General features: G+C 41.2%; 1 protein-coding gene across 2 annotated transcripts in view; it reads left to right on the top strand.

Moving 5' to 3' along the window:
- YJU2 (YJU2 splicing factor homolog) overlaps positions 1–21,312 on the top strand; it is a 133,943-nt gene that overhangs the window by 37,542 nt on the left and 75,089 nt on the right. For both annotated transcript variants that reach the window (XM_056571862.1, XM_056571857.1), the window contains exons 4-6: positions 452–586; positions 5,789–5,970; positions 6,067–6,193. In XM_056571862.1, coding sequence (XP_056427837.1) covers positions 452–586; positions 5,789–5,970; positions 6,067–6,193 — 444 coding nt within the window. The remainder of the gene's footprint in view (positions 1–451; positions 587–5,788; positions 5,971–6,066; positions 6,194–21,312) is intronic.

Raw genomic sequence — 21,312 nt, forward strand, 5'->3', positions numbered from 1 at the left:
GATGATGACAAGGGGATGATGACAGGTGATGATGATGAGGGTCTGGATGATGGCAGGCGGTGATGATGATGAGGATGTTAATGACGGGTCTGGATGATGACAGGGGGGGATGATGTATTTCCCACCCTAGGCTTATACTCGAATCAATAACTTTTCCTGGGATTTTGGGTTGAAATTAGGGGTCTCGGCTTATACTCGGGTCGGCTTATACTCGAATATATACGGTATACTTGAATCATCTATGTATACCTTGCTGTATGTACTGATTGGTGGGGGTCCAACTATAGTATTTGGACATCATTGATGTCAGTAGTTGGATATTATGTATATATTGTATATGTATATATTGGATATAATATTATCGGATATTATGCTGTATGTACTGATTTTAGTTTTGACTTTCATTAATTCCTCGATGTTGTACCTATTTTATCTTTTGCAATTTTCATAGACAGATCCAGAAAATACAGACTATGCCATGGAACATGGTGCTACACGGAATTTTCAAGCAGAAAAGCTCATTGAGGAGGAAGAGAAGCGGTTTCAGAAAGAACGTGAAGAAGAGGAGCTAAATAATCCCATGAAGGTACTAAAACGATTGCTTGGGAATTAAGTCTTTTAATCAGTAAACCAGCGTAGCTTAGTGACAGCAGCCACATACCTTCATAGAAATGACATTGATAGCAACCCAAATAATACATAAATGTCCATTTACAGGTGTGTCAGCTACAATGTGCCCAGTTATGTAACTAGAGGTCAAACAAGACAGGTTAGTGGTCAAACAAGACAGACATGTAGGTATACAGGCAAAAGCTAAATTTGTAAATGAAGTAAATCATTGTGGCAAGAAATATTGTATCTAGAGTCAAGATCAAGGCATTAGCGACAGTAAGTTGCCACTTCACATGCCAAAAAAACACATTAATACATAGGGAAAAATAATCACATAGGAGATTTATCAAGCTCTGTAGTAAAAAAAGTTGCACGTACTTGCGCACGTGCGACTTTTCTTTTACATGCTGCAACTTTTAGATTTTTGCGGATTCCAAAGCACATTTCTGAAATCTGCTCACGTAGTAATTATTTTTTCTTTTAACTTTGCAGTGGTCTTGTATTTATCAAATGCGATAGTCGCTATTTATGAAGAAAAAAAAGTTGCATCTCCATTTAAAATTCGAATATGTATTCCAGGTCTAACCTGGCTTACAGAAAGTGCATACGTCTGCAGAAAAGGACATTAACACCCACTTTAACAACTGTTCTTGTTCTGCACCATGAAACAAAGCTGCTATGTAAATGTTAATGCTAATTATGGAAAAAAATTATTATATAACTAATAACTCTATTAATTTTAAGGTTTAAACTATACTGCACACCTTATTAATTTTAGGACACGTACATGCTGGCGTACCCACAACATTTTTAAACTAATGTCGTGTTAAAATAGAATAAGGCACAAAATACACATACGATGGTAATCCGTTCCAAATGAACTATCGTTTGTTGAAACCATTGTGTGTTGAGGGATCCGTGCAATGTTAAAGGAGTACTCTAGTGCAGAGTATTCCTGCTCCGTCCTGCCCGGGCTGCAAAAAAAAAAAGAAAATAAACCATCACTCACCTTCCTGGGTTCCCGCGGAGCGCCACTACAGCTGATCGGTCCTTCTTCTTCATACTTCCGTGTGAACGAAGCGTCACATGGCGCTCAGCCTATCGCCAGCCGCTGCGATGTTCTGCCTCGGCCCATAGTAGGCTGAGCGCCATGTGACGCTTCGTTCACACGGAAGTATGAAGAAGATGGACCGGAGGACCGATCAGCTGTAGTGACGCTCCGCGGGAACCCAGGAAGGTGAGGGATGGTTTATTTAAATTTTTTTGCAGGACGGAGCAGGAGTACTCTGCACCAGAGTACTCCTTTAAATATTGGACGTTATACTCACCTGTACTCCTCACAGGGCCCGTGTGAGAAGAACACACATAATGTATATACAAATACAGACAATCTTTAAAAAATAAACAAATTTAAAATTAAATAGTTTAAAAAATATATATCACTGGCATATAAGATTGCTCTATATAGGCATAATATAACTCGATCCTATATGTATCCCCACGGTATTAGGCTGATACAATATATTTAGATTGCTTAAGTGTCCTTTTATATATATATGACAGTTTTGTATCAAGTTAAATACTGTGTTACCGGTCCTGTGGTGGAATAGATGAATTGGCTCGGACAGCTCTCGCTGAAGGCAGTTATGGTTGTTCCTGTGCCTAAATATAAAAACTGCAGACGGCGGTCTCAGATGGTGCTGTGGCTTTAGCTTTCAGAGTCCAGATGAAACGCGGTGGTGGTCGTCACAGGCTGGTGGCGCTGGCAGGCGCCGATGGTAATTGATTGCCGGGAGACCGTTGGCGCTGGTAAGTGCTTGTGATGTCAGTTTCCTCACCGCTGGACTTGGAGAAAGCCAGAGATCGCACGCTGAGTAGATGGAGCTCGCCTCGTGTAGGTGGCATGTGACGTCAGCTGAGCCGGAGCTGGAGATGTAAAATCAGGACCGGACACAAGCCTGAATCGGCTAATGCGTAGAGAGTTCGCGGTAAGTGATCAACTTACTCCGTGGGTAATGGACACAGTTCATACAGAGCATATGTGCCAGTGGACAAGACTAGACGCGTTTCAGGGTTCTCAAATGCGACCCTTTCCTCGGTAGTCATGATGGTTGCTGATTGTCTATTTATGGGAGCACGAATCCCATGAATTAACAAAATTCCAAGTAATAACAAAAACATGACATGGATTCGTCAAAAGGATTACCTAGAGAGCAAAAATATACATAAAGATGTGTGTGTGTGAATACCGTCTAAGATGGAAAAAATACGTTTTTGATTGCTATCACAAGGTTGTGAATATAAGTAAAACTAACTAAACTACAAGTGATATATAGATTCCATAATTATAGAATCAAATAATATATAATTAGGTGTCTGTTATTAATGCATTATGCATAATTGAAATAAATAAAAATGTGTATAATATGATAGTGAACACTAATGTAAAAATTTGATATCCAGTACAAATATAGGAGTGTTTGAGAGTGATACAAATAAATAAATAAATAAAATTAAAATGAAATAACAAATATATATTTAATATATAAAATAAAAATTATAGTATATACTATAATTTTAATTTTATATATTATATATATTTATTTCATTTTATATTTTAATTTTATTTATTTATTTGTATCACTCTCAAAAACACCTATATTTGTACTGGATATCACATTTTTACATTAGCGTTCACTATCATATTATACACATTTTTATTTATTTCAATTATGCATAATGCATTAATAACAGACACTGAATTATATATTATTTGATTCTATAATTATGGAATCTATATATCACTTGTAGTTTAGTTAGTTTTACTTATATTCACAACCTTGTGATAGCAATCAAAAACATATTTTTTCCGTCTTAGACGGTATTCACACACACACACACACACACACACATCTTTATGTATATTTTTGCTCTCTAGATAATCTTTTTGACCAATCCATGTCATTTTTTTTGTTATTACCGTATTTATCGGGGTATACCACGCACCGGCCTATAACATGCACCCTCATTTCACCAAGGATATTTGGGTAAAAAAAGTTTTTTTACCCAAATATCTATGGTAAAATAAGGGTGCGTGTGTGCGCTTGTATACCCCGATACACCCCCAGGAAAGGCAGGGGGAGAGAGGCCGTCGCTGCCCGCTTCTCTCCCCCTGCCTTTCCTGGGGTCTAGAGCCCTGCTGCCGACCCTTCTCTCCCCCTGGCTATCTGCGCCGCTGCCCGTTCTGTCCCCCTGACTATCGTTGCCGGCGCCGATTACCAGGGGGAGAGAAGCGGTGCCGACAGCCAGGGGGAGAGAAGGGGCAGCGGCACCCATTGCCGGCGCCGCTGCCCCGTTGCCTCCCCCATCCCCGGTGGCATAATTACCTGTTGCCGGGGTCGGGTCCGCGCTGCTTCAGGCCTCCGGCGTGCGTCCCCTGCGTCGTTGCTATGCGCTGCATGGCGCGGCGCACTGACGTCATGCGCGGGCAGCGACGGCCTCTCTCCCCCTGCCTTTCCTGGGGGTGTATCGGCGTATAACACGCAAATAGACTTTAGGCTAAAAATTTTAGCCTAAAAAGTGCGTGTTATACGCCGATAAATACGGTACTTGGAATTTTGTTAATTCATGGGATTCGTGCTCCTATAAATAGACAGCGATTGCAACCATCATGACTACTGAGGAAAGGGTTGCATTTGAGAACCCTGAAACGCATCTAGTCTTGTCCACTGGCACTTATGCTCTGTATGAAATGTGTCCATTACCCACGAAGTAAGTTGATCACTTACCGCGGACTCTCTACGCATTAGCCGATTCAGGCTTGTGTCCGGTCCTGATTTTACATCTCCAGCTCCGGCTCAGCTGACGTCACACGCCACCTACATGAGGCGAGCTCCATCTACTCAGCGTGCGATCTCTGGCTTTCTACAAGTCCAGCGGTGAGGAAATCACAAGCGCTTGCCAGCACCAACGGTCTCCCGGCAATCAATTACTATCGGCGCCTGCCAGCGCCACCAGCCTGTTACGACCACCACCGCGTTTCATCTGGACTCTGTAAGCTAAAGCCACAGCACCATCTGAGACCGCCGTCTGCAGTTTTTATATTTAGGCACAGGAACAACCATAACTGCCTTCAGCGAGAGCTGTCCGAGCCAATTCATTTATTCCACCACAGGACCGGTAACACAGTATTTAACTTGATACAAAACTGTCATATATAAAAGGACACTTAAGCAATCTAAATATATTGTATCATCCTAATACCGTGGGGATACATATAGGATCGAGTTATATTATGCCTATATAGAGCAATCTTATATGCCAGTGATATATATTTTTTAAACTAATTTTAAATTTGTTTATTTTTTTAAAGATTGTCTGTATTTGTATATACATTATATGTGTTCTTCTCACACGGGCCCTGTGAGGAGTAATGCACTGTATTAAAATATATTTTAAATAAATAACTGTTTTGAATTCTCATTGGAGCACGACCCAGTAATCTATTTTCTATATACAATTGATCACACTACCTTGGAAGGTCCGGGCAACATTTTTTCTATATATATATATATATATATATATTTGTAAATTACTTCTATTACAAAAATCTTAATCCTTCCAGCACTTAACAGCTGCTGTATGTGCCTCAGGAAGTTATTTTCTCTTTGAATCTCCTTTCTGTCTGACCAAATGTGCTCTCTACTTCCACCTCTGTCCAAAGCAGGAACAAATCCCCATAGCAAACCTATCCTGCTCTGGACAGTTCCTGACATAGAGATGGCAGCAGAGAACACAGTGGTCAGACGAAAAGGAAATTCAAAAAGAAAAGAACTTCCTGGGGGTTTACATAAAAACTCCAGAGGTTTGCGTTCCTTCAGATGTTCCACTTTTATGTGATCAAGCCTGATCCGAATTTTCATATTATACACTGTATATACACTGTATATTGTGCCTTTCTATCAAATATCTGTGCTGGGAAGTGCCCTTCTTGTCTGTTGAAGATTGTTGTGTATTTTTGTAATTGTTAACTTTATAAAATGTTATTAAAAGATATGTTTAAAAAAAAGACTACATGTAAAATGGTAGATTCCCCCTCTTTGTCAACCAAATTAGACATTCTATAGTCAATCTCTAGTTACAATAATCTAAAAAACTAATTACAAAAATATTTTAGGTCCTTGAAAATAGGACAAAGGACTCCAAAATGGAAATGGATATCTTGGAGAATTTACAAGAATTGAAAGAGCTAAACCAACGTCAGGCCAGTGTGGACTTTGAGTCTATGTTAGGTGTCTACAGAGAGACAGAAGAAGAAATGAAGAAGAGGGAGGAGGAGGAAGATGAAAAGCAGATCAGGTAGTTTTATCTGTATTTCTATGGTATTTATCTTGTGTTCAGTGGTGTAAATGTAATGACAAAAATAAACCTGGTTATTTACATTATTATATGTAGGGAAATGATGTCTGAGGCTCAAAAGAGGTGGCTTGTTGAAGACTCTGACTCTGAAGATGAAATTACCTCTGATGAACCTAAGGGAACCATGACCATGGGCACAAAACCAACTGATATCCTCACTAAGGTGACTAACTCTAAGATGCACATGTTGTCTTTGTATATCTTATACATTTGTAAACATGTTAGATACTTGAGAACATTGAGGGGCAGTTATCAATCGGTTTGGACTGCTTTTTTCATGTAAATTTGTTGCAGGCTGGCCTCGTGCGACATTTCATTTAGACTCACACAGAAAGAATGGTAGACGGCACTCACCAAGGAAATGCTTCAACTTCTTTATTTGCTTCAACAACCGTGTCACATCACTGGAGCGGTGTCATGCAGGTTACATGGCGGAGACGCCGGGGATACAGCGTGGAGGTAACAGCTGTGTCCTACTTCCGTACTTCTTCAGACTTGGTGGTTTGAAGAAGTACGGAAGAACGACACAGCTGTTACCTCCACACTGTATCCCCAGCATCTCCGCCATGTAACCTGCATGACACTGCTCCATTGATGTGACACGGTTGTTGAAGCAAATAAAGAAGTTTAAGCATTTCCCTGGTGAGTGCCGTCTACCATTCTTTCTGTGTGGATATTGAATTTGTTTCGTTCTGGATGTAGCACCCTGAGAGGAATTATGCTTCATACTTTCCATCTGGTGCACACCTATCACCGTTAACACAGCAGTGCCGGTAGCTATGCCTTTTCTTTGATGATTTCATTTAGACTGTTTACATTTCCTGACCATGAAGTGTCTTTCTTAAGTAGATCACTTTGTGTAGTGGTCACTAATTTATCGTGCAATTTTTTGTGAAAAGTCTCAGAGCGTCTGTCATGTAAGGAGCTCTGGCCAGCTCCTTACGTCACAGTGCGCTCAGCCTATCACCGGCCGAGGCGGGACATCGCTGCGGCCGGTGATACGCTGACGGCTGGCGATACGCTGACGGCTCTGTGACTTTCTGAGCCTAAAGAAGCCAGAAGACCTGCAGCTGCGGAGGAACAGGACACGATATTTCCGTAATGGGGGAACGCAGGAAGGTGAGTTGTTTTTTTGCAGCCCGGGCACAGGGAAAAAAGTTTTTTCTTTTTTTTTTTTTTTTACTGCATATCTCCTTTAAACAGATCTGTTAATTACTTAAATTAAAAAATCTTAACCCTTTCACTACTTATCAGCTGCTGTATACTGTAGAGAAAATTGTGGAATTCTTTCCAGTCTGACAACAGTGCTTTCTGCTGACACCTCTGTTCTTGTCAGCAAATCCCCATAGAAAACCTCTCCTGTTCCTGACACGGACAGAGGAATCAGCAGAGAGCGCTTTTGTCAGACTGGAAAGAACTTTACAAATTTCTCTGTAGTATACAGCAGCTGATAAGAACTGGAACGGTTGAGTTTTTTTAAATAGAAGAAAATAAAAAATCGGTTTAACCCCTTAAGGACCCGGGGTTTTTCAGTTCTTGCATTTTTTTTTCTCCTTACTTTTAAAAAATCATAACTCTTTCAATTTGGCACCTAATAATCCATATGATGGCTTATTTTTTGCACCACCAATTCTACTTTGTAATGACATCAGTCATTTTATCCATAAATCTACGGCAAAACGGAAATAAAAATCATTGTGAGACACAATTGAAAAATAAACGCCATTTTGTAATTTTGGGGGCTTCCGTTTCTACACAGTACATTTTAAAATGACACCTTCGCTTTTATTCTGTAGGTCCATACGATTAAAATAATACCCTACTTATGTAGGTTTGATTTGGATGAAAAAAATCATAACTACATGCAGGAAAATTTATATGTTTAAAATTGTCTTCTTCTGACCCTATACATTTTTTTTTTTTATTTACACGCTTTTTTTCTTTTTTTACATTTTTTTTTTTTTAAATGGGAAGAGGGGGGGTGATTAAAACTTTTATTAGGGAAGGGGTTAAATGATCGATCTTCACTTTTTTTTTCACTTAGGGGCCTATAACACTGCACACACTGATCTTTTACATCGTTCAATGGTTTCTCATAGGAAACCATTGATCGATGATTCTGCCGCTTGACTGCTCATGCCTGAATCTCTGAGCAGTCATTCGCAGATCGGACAGCAAGGAGGAAGGCTAAGGGACCCTCCGGCTGTCCTGTAAGCTGTTCGGGATGCCGCGATTTTGCCGCGGCGATCCCGAACAGCTCCCTGAGCTAACCGGCAACGTTTTAGTTTCACTTTAGATGCGGCAATCAACTTTGAACACTGCGTCTAAAGGGTTAATAGCGTGCGGCACCCTGATCAGTGCCGCGCGCTATTTGCCAAGGGTCCCGGCCGTTGTTAGAGGCTGGGCCCGACCTGCTATGGTCGTGGCCCCGCGTTATAGAATGGGAGTGGACTCATGACGTGCCGGTACATCATTGGTCCTTCACAATTTAACCTTCCGGAGCTAGTTGATTTGAAAAAAATTTTTTCACAGGAATTCCCTTTTAACCTCTTTAAGGACTCAGACCTGTGGGAGGCAGGTGAGGGGACCTCCATCTGCCGTTCTGGATGATCGGATCGCTGCAGGCGATCCTATCATCCATTTTAGTGACCGCACTGCCGCAGATGCAGTGATCTATATTGATCACGGCATCTGAGGGGTTAATGGCGGACATCCGCACAATCGAGGATGCCAGCCATTACCGGCGGGCCCCTGGCAGCAGCTGGAACCTGCCGCGCATGACCCGAGCATCGCTCCGATGCTCGCGGTCATGTATAGGATGTAAATGTACGTCCTGGTGCGTTAGGTCCTCAGGGCCCCCTAACAGGTCATGTTTTCAAGATTTCCTTAGTCTTTCACAGGTGATATAATTGTGGTGATGCCTGATTCACTGACTAATTATGTCACCTGTGAAAGGGGGTCCTGAGGACTGGAATTGAGAAACACTGCATTAGTTATATAGAGCAGTTTCCCTCTTTCAGCTGTCCCTTACATTAGTCAGAGAAAGACGTCATAATCTGATCCTGCTTGTCTCTTTGCAAACCCTGCAGTGAGAATAGCCCCCACTCTCCTGGAAGACTCACCACATGATTTCTGGCTTCACAGCCACACCTCTCCTCCATGTGTGAGGATCTTGCCAGCTTCTCCTATGAAGATACTCAGTCACAACTCAGCACATAATGCTGCTCTTTTCCTGCTGTAGATCTTATCACTGACTGCTGCCATTCAGAGCATAGCATGATTTATTACTGGGGGAAAGGATAGTTTGAAAGAAAAGTCATTCAGTGTGTGCTGCTAACAAAAACACAGATGCACACAGATAGTAAGAGCAATTGGCTGGCAGCCATTACACTGTGCCGCATTGACTGCTGGGAGTCGTAGTCTCGGCTGCAAGCAAGGAAAAATAATATTTAGGAGATAATATTTAGGCCACAGGAGCTGGCAAAATTGCATGGCTAACTACAGGGGACACAGAACAGGCATTGTAGTGGCTTTGGGTCATTTTAATTTTTCTTCCCCGGAGCACCCCTTTAACCCCTTAAGGACTCAGCCCATTTTGGCCTTAATTACAATTTTATTTTTACGTTTTCCTTTTTTCGAGGTTCGGCACATACTTCATATTTATATGTATACCTACATATATTACTCAATAAACCTATCTTAATCCAATATTCATTGACCCTGAGCCTCAATTTCCACTTTTTATTGATACCATATTTGCATATATCAAACTTTTAATAAATTTATCAATTTTTGGGAATAAAATGTTATAAAAAAAAAAAAGCTGTAATTTTGGACTTCACCGTTCACCATACAGTATCATTAACATATTTTAATAGTTCATATTTACGCACGCAGCGATACCAAATATGTTTTAACCCCTTGGGGACGGAGCCCATTATAACCCTAAGGACAGGAGCATTTTTTGCAAATCTGACCACTATCAGTTTATGCATGAATAACTCTGGGATGCTTTTACTTATAAATTTGATTACGAGATTTTCCTTTCGTGACATATTCTACTTTATTTTAGTGTAAATTTATGTCGATACTTGGAAAAATTTGAAAATGTTGCATTTTTCTTACTTTGAAGCACTCTGCTTGTAAGGAAAAGGGACATGTCAAATAAATTACATATTGATTCACATATACAATATGTCTAAATTATGTTTGCATCATAAAGTTGACATGTTTTAACTTTTTGAAGACATTCGAGGGCTTCAAAGTATAGCAGCAATTTTCCAATTTTTCCCGAAAATTTCAAAATCTGAATTTTTCAGGGACCAGTTAAGTTTAGAAGTGAATTTGAAGGTCTTTATGTTGGAAATTCCCTATAATGGACCCCATTATGAAAACTGCACCCCTCAAAGTATTCAAAATGACATTCAAAAAGTTTAACCGTTTAGGTGTTTCACAGGAATAGCAGCAAAATGGAGGAGAAAAATCAAAATCTAAATTTTTTTTTTTTTACACTAAAATGTTATTGGAGCCCCATTTTTTTTTTCATTTTTACAAGGGGTAAAAGGTAAAAAGGCCCCCCAAAACTTGCAAGTAATTTTCTCTTGAGTAAGAAAATATGTCCTATGTGGATGTAAAGTGCTTTGTGGGTGCACTAGAGGGCTCAGAAGGGAAGGAACGACAATGGGGTTTTGGAGAGCTAATTTTGCTGAAATGGTTTTTGGGGGGCATGTCGCATTTAGGAAGCCCCCATGATGCCAGAACAGTAAAAAAACAAAAAAAACACATGGCATACAATTTTGGATACTACATCCCTCAAGGAACATAACAAGGGGATTAGTGAGCCTTAACACCCCACAGGTGATTGACGAACTTTCGTTATAGTGGGACGTGAAAATGAAAAATTTGATTTTTTTAACACAAATGCTGGTGTTACCCAGAACTTTTCATTTTCACAAGGATTAATAGGAATAAATTCCCTACAAAATTTGTAACCCCATTTCTCTCGAGTAAGGAAATACCTCATATGTGGATATATAGTGGTCTGTGGGCGCACTAGAGGGCTCAGAAGGGAAGGAGTGACATTGGGCTTTTGGAGAGCGAATTTTTCTGAAATGGTTTATGGGGGGCATATCGAATTTAGGAAGCCCCCATGATGCCAGAACAGTATAAAAAAATACACATCACATACAATTTTGGAAACTACTCCCCTCAAGAAACGTAACAAGGAGTATATTGAGCCTTAACACCCCACAGGTGCTTGGGACGTGAAAATAAAAATATTTTTTTCAATAAAATGCTGGTGTTACCCCAAATTTTTCAGTTTCACAAGGGTTAATAGGAGAAAAAGCCCCCAAAAATGTGTAACCCAATTTCTTCTGAGTATGGAATTACCCCATATGTGGATGTAAAGTGCTCAGAAGAGAAGGAGCGCTATTGAGCCTTTAAAGAGAGAATTTGTTTGGAATGGAAGTCGGGGGCCATGTGCGTTTACAAAGCCCCCCGTGGTGCCAGTACAGTGGACAACCCCCCTCCCCCCAACAGTCGTCAGTAAAAATGAAAAATGTAATTTTTCATTTGCACAGCCCACTGTTCCAAAGATCTGTCAAACGCCAGTAGGGTGTAAATATTCACTGCACCCCTTATTAAATTCTGTGAGGGGTGTAGTTTCCAAAATGGGGTCACATGTGGAGTGGGTCCACTGTTTCGGCACCATGGCGGCTTTGTAAACGCACATAGCCTTCAATTCCAGCCTAATGCTCTCTCAAAAAGCCCAGTGGCGCTCCTTCTCGTCTGAGCATTGTAGTTCGCCGGCAGAGCACTTTACATCCACATATGGGGTATGTTCTTACTCAGTAAAAATGGTGTTAAAAATTTTGGGTGGATTTTTTCCTAATACCCCTTGTGAAAATGAAAAATTTGGGGTAACACCAGCATTTCAGGGGAAAAAAACTAATTTTTTATTTTCATGTCCAACTTTAACAAAAATTTGTTAGTCCTGTGGGTTGTTAAGGCTCACTATACCCCTTGTTATGTTCTGTGAGGGGTGTAGTTTCCAAAATGTGGTCACATGTGGTTTTTTTTTCATTTTTTGAGTTCATGTCAGGACCGCTGTTACTACCAGCCACCCCTGTGCAAATCACCAATTTAGGCCTCAAATGTACATGGTGCTCTCTCATTCCTCAGCCATGTAGTTCGTCCGCAGAGCATTTTACGTCCACATATGGGGTATTTCCGTACTCGGAAGAAATTGCGTTAGAGATTTTGGGGGTCTTTTTCTCTTTTTACCTCTTGTGAAAATGAAAAGTATAAGGCAATACCAGCATGTTAGTGTAAACATTTTAATTTTGTTACACTAACCTGCTGGTGTATCCCCCAAATTTACCTTTTCATAAGGGGTAAAACTTCAGCTGTGGCAAAACTACAACTCCCAGAATGCACTGACATTCCATACATGCTGGGAGTTGTAGTTTTGCAACGGCTGTAGGCACACTGGTGGGGAACCACCGAGTTAAGAAACAGACTCTAGCTCAGTGATTCCAACCCGTGTGCCTCCAGCTGTTGCAAAACTACAACTCCCAGCATGTACGGTCTGTCAGTGCATTCTGGGAGTTGAAGGCACACTGGTTGGAATCACTGAGTTTGGAAACAGACTCTAGCTCAGTGTTTCCCAACCAGTGTGCCGACAGCTTTTGCAAAAATTCCCAGCATGGCCAGACAGTCAGGGATGCGGGGCGTGTAGTTCTGCAATGTCTGGCCCTTCAGATGTTGCAGAACTACAACTCCCAGCATGCCTGGACAGTCTGGGCCTGCTAGTTGCTGTAGTTATGCAACAACTGGGGAAGAACAGTTTGGAGACCGCTAAGTAGTATTCTCCAAACTGTAGCCCTCCAGATGTTGAAAAACTACAACTCCAGGCATGCTGGGAGTTGTAGTTCTGCAACATCTGAAGGGCCAGATATTGTAGAACTACATGCCCAGCATCCCTGACTGTCTGGCCATGCTGGGAATTGTAGTTTTGCAACATCTGGAGGGCTACAGTTTGGAGACCACCGTATAGTGGTCTCCAAACGGTGCTACTTCAGATGTTGGAAAACTACAACTCCCAGCATGCCCAGACAGTCAGTGCATGCTGAAAGCTGTAGTTTTGCAACATCTGGAGGACTACAGTTTAGAGACCCCTACATAGTGGTCTCCAAACTGTGGCCCTCCAGATGTTGCAAAACTACCACTCCCAGCAGGCCCAGGCAGCCTTTGGAATGTCTGGGCATGCTGTGAGTGGTAGATTTGTAGCTTTTACAAGGCCACAGTGAAGATCACTTTCCGCGATCTTCACTGCAGCCTTCTCCACCGCCGCACTTTCCGTCCGCCGCTACTCGGAGATACCGCCGGTACTCGGAGATGGCCATGCTCCCCCCCCCCCCCCCCCTCGCCGCTCGTGTCTCCCCCCCCCCCCCCCCCTGCTCTGCCTGGACTTTGATCGGCGGGCAGAGTGGGGGAAATGAACTCTAACCCCTCCTGCCCACTCCTGCCATTGGTCGTCAGCCTTATAGACCAATGGCAGGGGATAGGAGGAGGTGGTAGCACTGCCACCTCGCTCCTATCTTTTAGGATGGTCAGAGATGTCTCTGACAGCTCCGATCATTCTTATTTTCCCGGCGATCGGGTCACCGGTGACCCGATTGGCCCGGATCGGACGACATGGGGGGTCTCAGGACCCCCCTAGGCATTGCCACGGGATGCCTGCTGATAGATATCAGCAGTCATCTGGGTCCGGTGACCGGAAATGCGGAGGGCATACAGGTTCGCCCTCCATCCTTAAATGACAGGACGCGAGGGCGTATCCATAGGCCCTCCTTACCCAAGGAGTTAAAAAATAGTTTTTACACTTTGAGGGTGAGATGGGGAAAATTGGACAATTTACATTTTTATTGGGGGGAGGGAATTTTTCACTTTTTTTATTTTTCCTTAAGTACCACCTCACCAGGAAGTACATTTACATCCTGCGTTGTGAGGGGTTAGGGAAACGGCCAAATTTAGCAAATCTGATCTCTGTCATTTTATGCATTAATAAATCTGAGATGCTCTTACTTATGAATTTGATTCTGAGATTTTTTTCGTGACATGTTCTACTTTGAGAAAGTGATAATTTTTCTTCGATACTTGCATCTTTTTATTTGTGAAAAATTACAAAATGTAATGAAAAATTTTGCATTTTTCTAAATTTGAATTGCTCTGCTTGTAAGGAAAATAGTCATGCCAATTTGTAACATAGTTTGTAAGGTTGAAAAAAGACAAGAATCCGTTGAGTTAAACTTAAAACCCTACTGTGTTGTTCTAGAGTAAGGCCAATTGCCCATGACAGAGGGAAAATTCCTTCCCAACCCCAATATGGCAATCAGAATAAATCCCTGGATCAACATTCTATACACACAAATCTAGTATCCATAACCTTTAATATTATTACTCTCTAGAAATCATCCAGGCCCCCCTTGAACTTGTTTATTGAGTCAGACATCACAACATCATGTGACAGAGAGTTCCATAGTCTCATTACTCTTACAGTAAAGAATCTCTTCTGTGATCATGGTGAAACCTTCTTTCCTCTAGACATAGAGGATGCCCCCTTGTCATGGTTACCGGCCTATGTATAAAAGGATCACTAGAAAGATCTCTGTACTGTCCATTCATATATTTGTACATAATAATCAAATTGCCACTAAACTAAATAACCCCAAGCTTGATAACCTGTCTTGGTACTGTAATCCTCTCATACCATCAATTCTCTTTGTCGGCCTCCTCTGCACCCTCCCCAGTTCAGCCTTGTCCTTTTTCTATACAGGTGCCCAGAATTGGACACAATACTCCATATGTGGTCTGTGATTTATACAGAGGCAAAAAAATGTTCTTCTCATGTGCCTCTATGCCCCTCTTGATACATCCAATGACTTTGTTAGCCTTGGCAGCCGCTGCCTGGCACTGATCACGAAAGTAGTTTACTGTCCACCAGTACCCCCAAGTCTTTTTCGGTAGTTTTACCTAATGTCTTATTATTTAACACATAATTGTACATTTAGTTTTTTTGGCCCATTTTTCCATGTTAAACTTAATTTGCCATGTCTTTGCACAATCCTCCAGCTTCAAGCTTATGTTATCCTTCTCTGTGGTAATCACCCTACCTAGTTTGGTGCCATCTGCAAATATAGAAATTCTATTTTGTAATCCCTCTACAAGGTCATTCATAAACGTATTGAACAGAAATGGGGCCAGTTTTGACCTCTGTGGTACCCCATTAGTAACTGTTACCCAACCAGTGTAAGTTCAATTGATACCCACCCTCTGCTTCCTGTCACTAATCCAGTTGCTAACCCATTTACATATGTCCTCCCCCAGTCACAGCATCCTCATTTTATGTACTAACCTTTTGTGTGGCACAGTATCAAACGCCTTAGAAAAGTCTAGATATAAAACATCCACAGCTTCACCCTGGACCAATCTATAACTGACCTCCTCATAGAAGCTGATCAGATTAGGCTGACAGGACCGATCCCGCATAAACCCATGTTGATGTGTCAGAAGGTTCTTTTCATTAAGATATTCCAGAATAGCATCTCTTAAAAAAAATAAAAAAAATAAAAACTCTTACCCACAACAGAAGTTAAACTTAAAGGCCTATAGTTTTCCAGAACCATATTGGTACCACATTTGCTAAGCTCCAATAACAATCCCTGTTATTTTAGAAAATTTAAATAAGAGAAATAAGGGTCTGTCTATCACGGTACTTAATTCTTGCAAAACCCTGGGATGGATGCCGCACCGCACTTTTTCTTTGTTTAAAAAGGTGAGATTTGCAGGAGAATTTACTTTGTTCCCTCCCCTGTTATCTAACATTGAATTTTCATTAGTATATACAGTAGAGTGTTCATTTAGTAGACTGGCCTTTTCCTCATACTCCTCCACCATTACCCCATATTATTTCTTAAGGGGCCAACATTTTCAGTTTAAAATTACTTATCATTTATGTAGGTGAAGAATATTTGAGGTTCTTTTTACTTTCTATGGCAATTATTCTCTCTGCTGCAATTTTTGCTAGTTTTATTTCTTTTTTACAGATTTTATTTCTCTTCTTATAATTGGAAATTTTCCAATCCTGGGTGACGGAAAATTTGGATTTTATTAAAGACAAGTCGCGAGTATTAACCTATAAACTTCTTTTACTGAACTCAGCAGCAAATAAGTACTGTATATATTCAAGAAAAAGTTTAACATAAACAGTGTATACAAGCATGTAACCTAGGATGCAACCTAGTATGCTGTCCCATAACAGTAACCAATCAGATCCCAGGATAGGTAATATAGGTAACTGTTGCCCAGGTAACTTCCTCCTTCTTTGCGCTGAAACATCAGATGAGAGGATCAATTTGAAGAAACTGAAGATGAGACTTCTGTGGAGAATGAAGAGAAACAACATCCTGCGATATAGCCAATCAATAATGGATTATAGACCGGAAGGATGAGTTGAGAAGAGGATTATTGTTGAGCTGTCAAATTAAAAAGAAAATAAAAGAATTCTAGGGATTGGTCTAGGGAGGGATAATACTTGCGTCTTGTCTTAAATAAAATTCAAATTTTCTGTCACCCAGAATAGGAAAATTTCAATTTTTAAAATTCCAATTTTAAGGCAAGACAAGATGCTCATATTATGCTAGTTTAAAGCTAGTCATAAATATAAAATACATATATAACAAAGAATAATATAGTCATTAAAATTAAATTACAATAAGGGCATAGAGACATGAGATTCTGGATTAAAATAGAAAGTTTTAAAAGTAGAATCAGAAGACCAGTTGGCAGCTTTCATAAAATCTGAAAGGGAAGCTCCCTATTGGAATAGTTTGGTAGAAACAACTCCCCCAGTAGAATGGGCACCAAATTTCGAGATATATATGCCTGCCAAACTCATAGTTTGTCTAACCCATCTAGCAAGAGTTGGTGAAGAGACAGGAGCTTGAGGTTTGCAAAAAGAAATCAACAGTTGGGAAAAAGAAGGAATTCTGAGAGGTTCCATTCTGGTTTCATAAGAGCAAAAACAACGAACCACACAGAGTTTTTCATGGTGTGGAAAGGAAGGATAAAAGACCGACTGAAGGTTTGTTTTAGTACGACGAAATATGGAGAAGATAACTACTTGGGGAGTAAATTGTCTGCGAGATATATCTAGATCTGACATCGGATGCGCGTTTGACAGAAATAAGGCAGAGGAGAACTGTAAATTTTTAAAAGAGAGAAGTTTTAATGATAAATCATTGTCCTCTCATGAAATGAACATACGGTATCTAGAATAATATTGACTTCCCAAGTGGAATTATATTTAGGTAAAGGAGGTCTACGGAAAAGAATGCCTTTAACCAGTTAAGGATCCAGGGCGTACGGGTACATCCTGACACCCTGGTATTTATGGACCCAGGATATACTTGTACGCCCGTGGGAATTTCGGTCCCCTCCGCGTGCCGGGAGGGGACCAGACCTGAGTGACTGCTGATATCGATCAACATGCACCCCGCGCAAATGCACATAAATTCACACCGGTGATTTGCGACGATTCCGGTGATGCAAGTATCGACAAAATTTTACCACTAACATAAAGTAGAATATGTCACATAAAAACAATCTCGAAATCAGAATGAAAGGTAAAAGCATCCCAGAGTTATTAATGCTTAAAGTGACAGTGGTCAGATGTGCAAAAAATGGCCGGTCCTACACTGAAAATTGGCTGGGTCCTTAAGGGGTTAATTGGCAAACTAAAGGATGTCTACCAATGGGAATGGAATCTATAGGAAAATGTCTGGAAGAAATCGCTGAACGATAGAGATTAATGGTTCTATAGGCTTTACCATCGTTATAGGATGCACATAGGAAATTTTAGATGTGAGATATAATTGCTTGTTAGGGATCCAAATCCCATTGATCACACCAATGAATCCAAAGTCTCCAGGCCGATCGGTTAGCTGATCTGGTACCCGGGGCCCAGGCATCAGAAAGGATGTCTTGAGTTGATTTAGAAAATTGAAGTTCCGATCTTGTCGACCTGAGATCAATCAAGCGACCAGAGGTAACTGTTCGGATAGAATTAAAGGATGATAGTTCCCCTGAGGGTCCAGAAGAAGATCGGGAATGGGAGGAAGGAGACGTGGGAAGATTTAAAATTGGAGGAAACTAATGTTGAGTGATTAGAACCATCGTGGATTTCTGAATGGAGGTTTGGAAAAGAACCCGCGGAAAGAGATAGAAAGGCATAGAGTATCTTCCGAGGCCAAAATTGAATGAAGGCGCCTACACCATATGCCTCTGGATCTGGACACCAGCTGAAGAAGAGAGGAAGTTGAGTGTTGAGATGAGAAGTGAAAGAGGTCCATATGTAGAGGACCCCATAATAGATTAATTGCTTGGAAGATTAGAGGATGAAGTCTCCAATCGCTGGAATCTGTCAGATAGCAGGAGTACCAGTCCGCTGTGGAGTTTGAAATTCCTGGAAAGTATTCTGCTTTCAGGACCATATTCTTGTCTAGTCAGAAATGCCAAAAATCTTTGACACAATCGGCAAGAAGTTTGGAGGTTGTACCTCCCAAATGATTGATGTATTCACAGCTGATATGTTGGTGGATGATACAACAATGGGAGGAGTTTTTTGCAAAACTCTTTAAGGCCAAGAATCCCGCTAGTAATTCTAGGCAATTTATGTGAAGATGGGACTCCGATGGAGACCATTTCCCTCCAGTAGACAGGGAACCGCAATGAGCACCCCATCCAGATAGCCGCCTCTGATTCTATAACAATATATGGGTTTGGATTAATTATTGCTTTCCCGTTCCAGGATTCTATGTGAGCAAGCCACCAAAGAAGTTCTTTGGCTTCTGAGGAGAGATGAATCTCGTCTGAATAACCGAGACTGTCCCTTAAATGGCGAATCTTGAAGCATTGGAGAGCTCTGTAATGAAGAGGAGCAGGAAAAATGGCTTGAAAGGAAGCTGAAAGGAGACCCACAATTCGAGCTATTCTCCTCAAAGAGATTAGATCTTTGCGGAGAACTTTGCAAATCTTTCCAAATAGTTTTAATCTTCTGGGAGGAAGGCTCAAAGTGGTCAATTGAGTATTTATCATGAAGCCTAGGAATTCTAGTTCTTGAGATGGAAAAAGAACTGATTTCTTGTAATTGAGAAAGCCCAGATGAGTCAGGAGAGAGAGTCTCCAGTTCATGTGGAGCAAAAGAAGGATGTCATCTAAGTAAATTAGAAGATGAACCCTGTTACTTCGAAGAGAGGCAACTACTGGTTTCAGTAGTTTTGTAAAGCACCAAAGGGGCCGATGAAAGGCCGAATAAAAGACACTTGAACTGCCTTTTTTCCCAAAGGAGGAGTGATGTTGGCGATTAGGAACACGGCGGCCTTTACCATGACTGATGTAGTTTGCGACCCTCGGGGGCGCTACATAATCCTTTCCTGCACTATAAATCACATACCGTATACCCTAGTGGCACTGTATGCACCCAATTTGGGCCAACACTGCTTCCTCCGGTCCACATTACAAATTGCCAATCGCATAAAAAAGGGTCCCCATCTCTGGATTCCACTTCCACAGCTCGGGTGTCCCCCCATTCACTGGCCCACCTGCCATGGTCTGAAGAAATTTATGACACGTGGCGTATAAAATATCCAGCCGAAAGAGATTTCACTCATCACTCTCTGACCCACAACACGTACTCCCGGCTGGACATGTTCCTAGTGGGACGTTCTCTGCTTCCTCTACTATTAACGTCTACCATTGAAACCATCAAGTGGTCAGACCATGCGGCTATATCCATATCACTGCGGGAAAACTTTAACACTTCTCCTACTTAACTATGGAGAGCTAGCCCCTTTTTACTGTCCCACCCAGAGCATGTCCAGCAATTACGGAAGGACCTTACGGACTACTTTTTCGCTAACATGTCCCCTGAAGTTGACACTTTTACCCTGTGGAATTGCCACAAAGCCTATATGAGGTTTTTTTTTCATTAAAGGGTACCTCTTATCAAAAAAAAATTTTGATATATTATAGATTAATGTATGCAGAATAACTTTACAATTGCATGTTATTAAAAAATATGCTTCTTTCTATTTAATTTTCCACTTTGAAGAAATGACCACTAGGGGTCTCCCTACCAGTCCTGGCAGCAAGCATTTCAGACTCCTGCTGGAGTCCTAAACACTACGAGCTGCCAGTCTGCTTTGTTCACAAAGGAGAACACTCAGAGCTGCCAGCCTGCTTTGTTCACAGCCTGTTTGGCTGTGAACAAAGCAGGCTGGCAGCTCTGAGTGTTTAGGACTCCAGCATGAGTCAGAAATGCTTGCTGACAGGACCGATCGGGAAAAATACAATAGAAAGAAGCATATTTTTCATTAACATGCTATTGGAAAGTTATTCAACATTCATTAATCTAAAATATATCAAAAGTTTATTTGATGAGAGGTACCCTTTAACTACGGATTCCTTAGCAAAAATAAGAGGGAGGCAAGTTTAGATGAGGTTTTAAATGAGCTGAGAGCTTTAGAGTCACAAAACAAATCCTGCCCATCGCCTGACTTAGCATCTCAGATCTCCACTCACCGTCAGGAACTTGGAGGTCTTCTCTTATTCCAATATGAGAAAAACCTTAGAAGAACAAAAACAAAATTCGACTCACAAAATGACAAGGCAGGGAAGCTGTTGGCGTCTCGTTTAAAATCCAGACATACCAAGTCCCGCATTGCACACTTAATACACCCTACCTCTGGCTCCACTTGTTATACACCTGAAGGGATAGCTGACTGTTTCCAGGCTTTCTACTCCTCATTGTATAATCTACAAGATTCCATCCCCTCCCCGCTACGACTAGAAGAGTGAGTCCATAGACTCTTTTCTTTCTGGTCTTCACCTACCAAAGCTTACTGAGCAACAGCGGGAAACACTCAATCTCCCCATTTCACTAGCCGAGGTAGTGAAAACGATTAAATCGATCCCATCCCAAAAGGCCCCAGGACCAAATGGGTTTATTAATTTATATTATAAAACCTTTTGTGATATCATATCTCCATATCTTCGGAATTTTTGTCAAACGCCCTTATCAGAGGGGCTTTCCCTAAAGAAAACCTTCAGGCTTTGATAGTAACGCTCCCCAAACCATGGAAATCTCAAGATATTCCCCAAAATTATAGGCCGATCTCACTACTCAACCAAGATCTAAAAATTTTTGCTAAATTAATTGCC

Source organism: Hyla sarda, chromosome 1, assembly GCF_029499605.1.
Source record: "Hyla sarda isolate aHylSar1 chromosome 1, aHylSar1.hap1, whole genome shotgun sequence".
In the NCBI taxonomy this organism is placed as follows: domain Eukaryota; kingdom Metazoa; phylum Chordata; class Amphibia; order Anura; family Hylidae; genus Hyla; species Hyla sarda.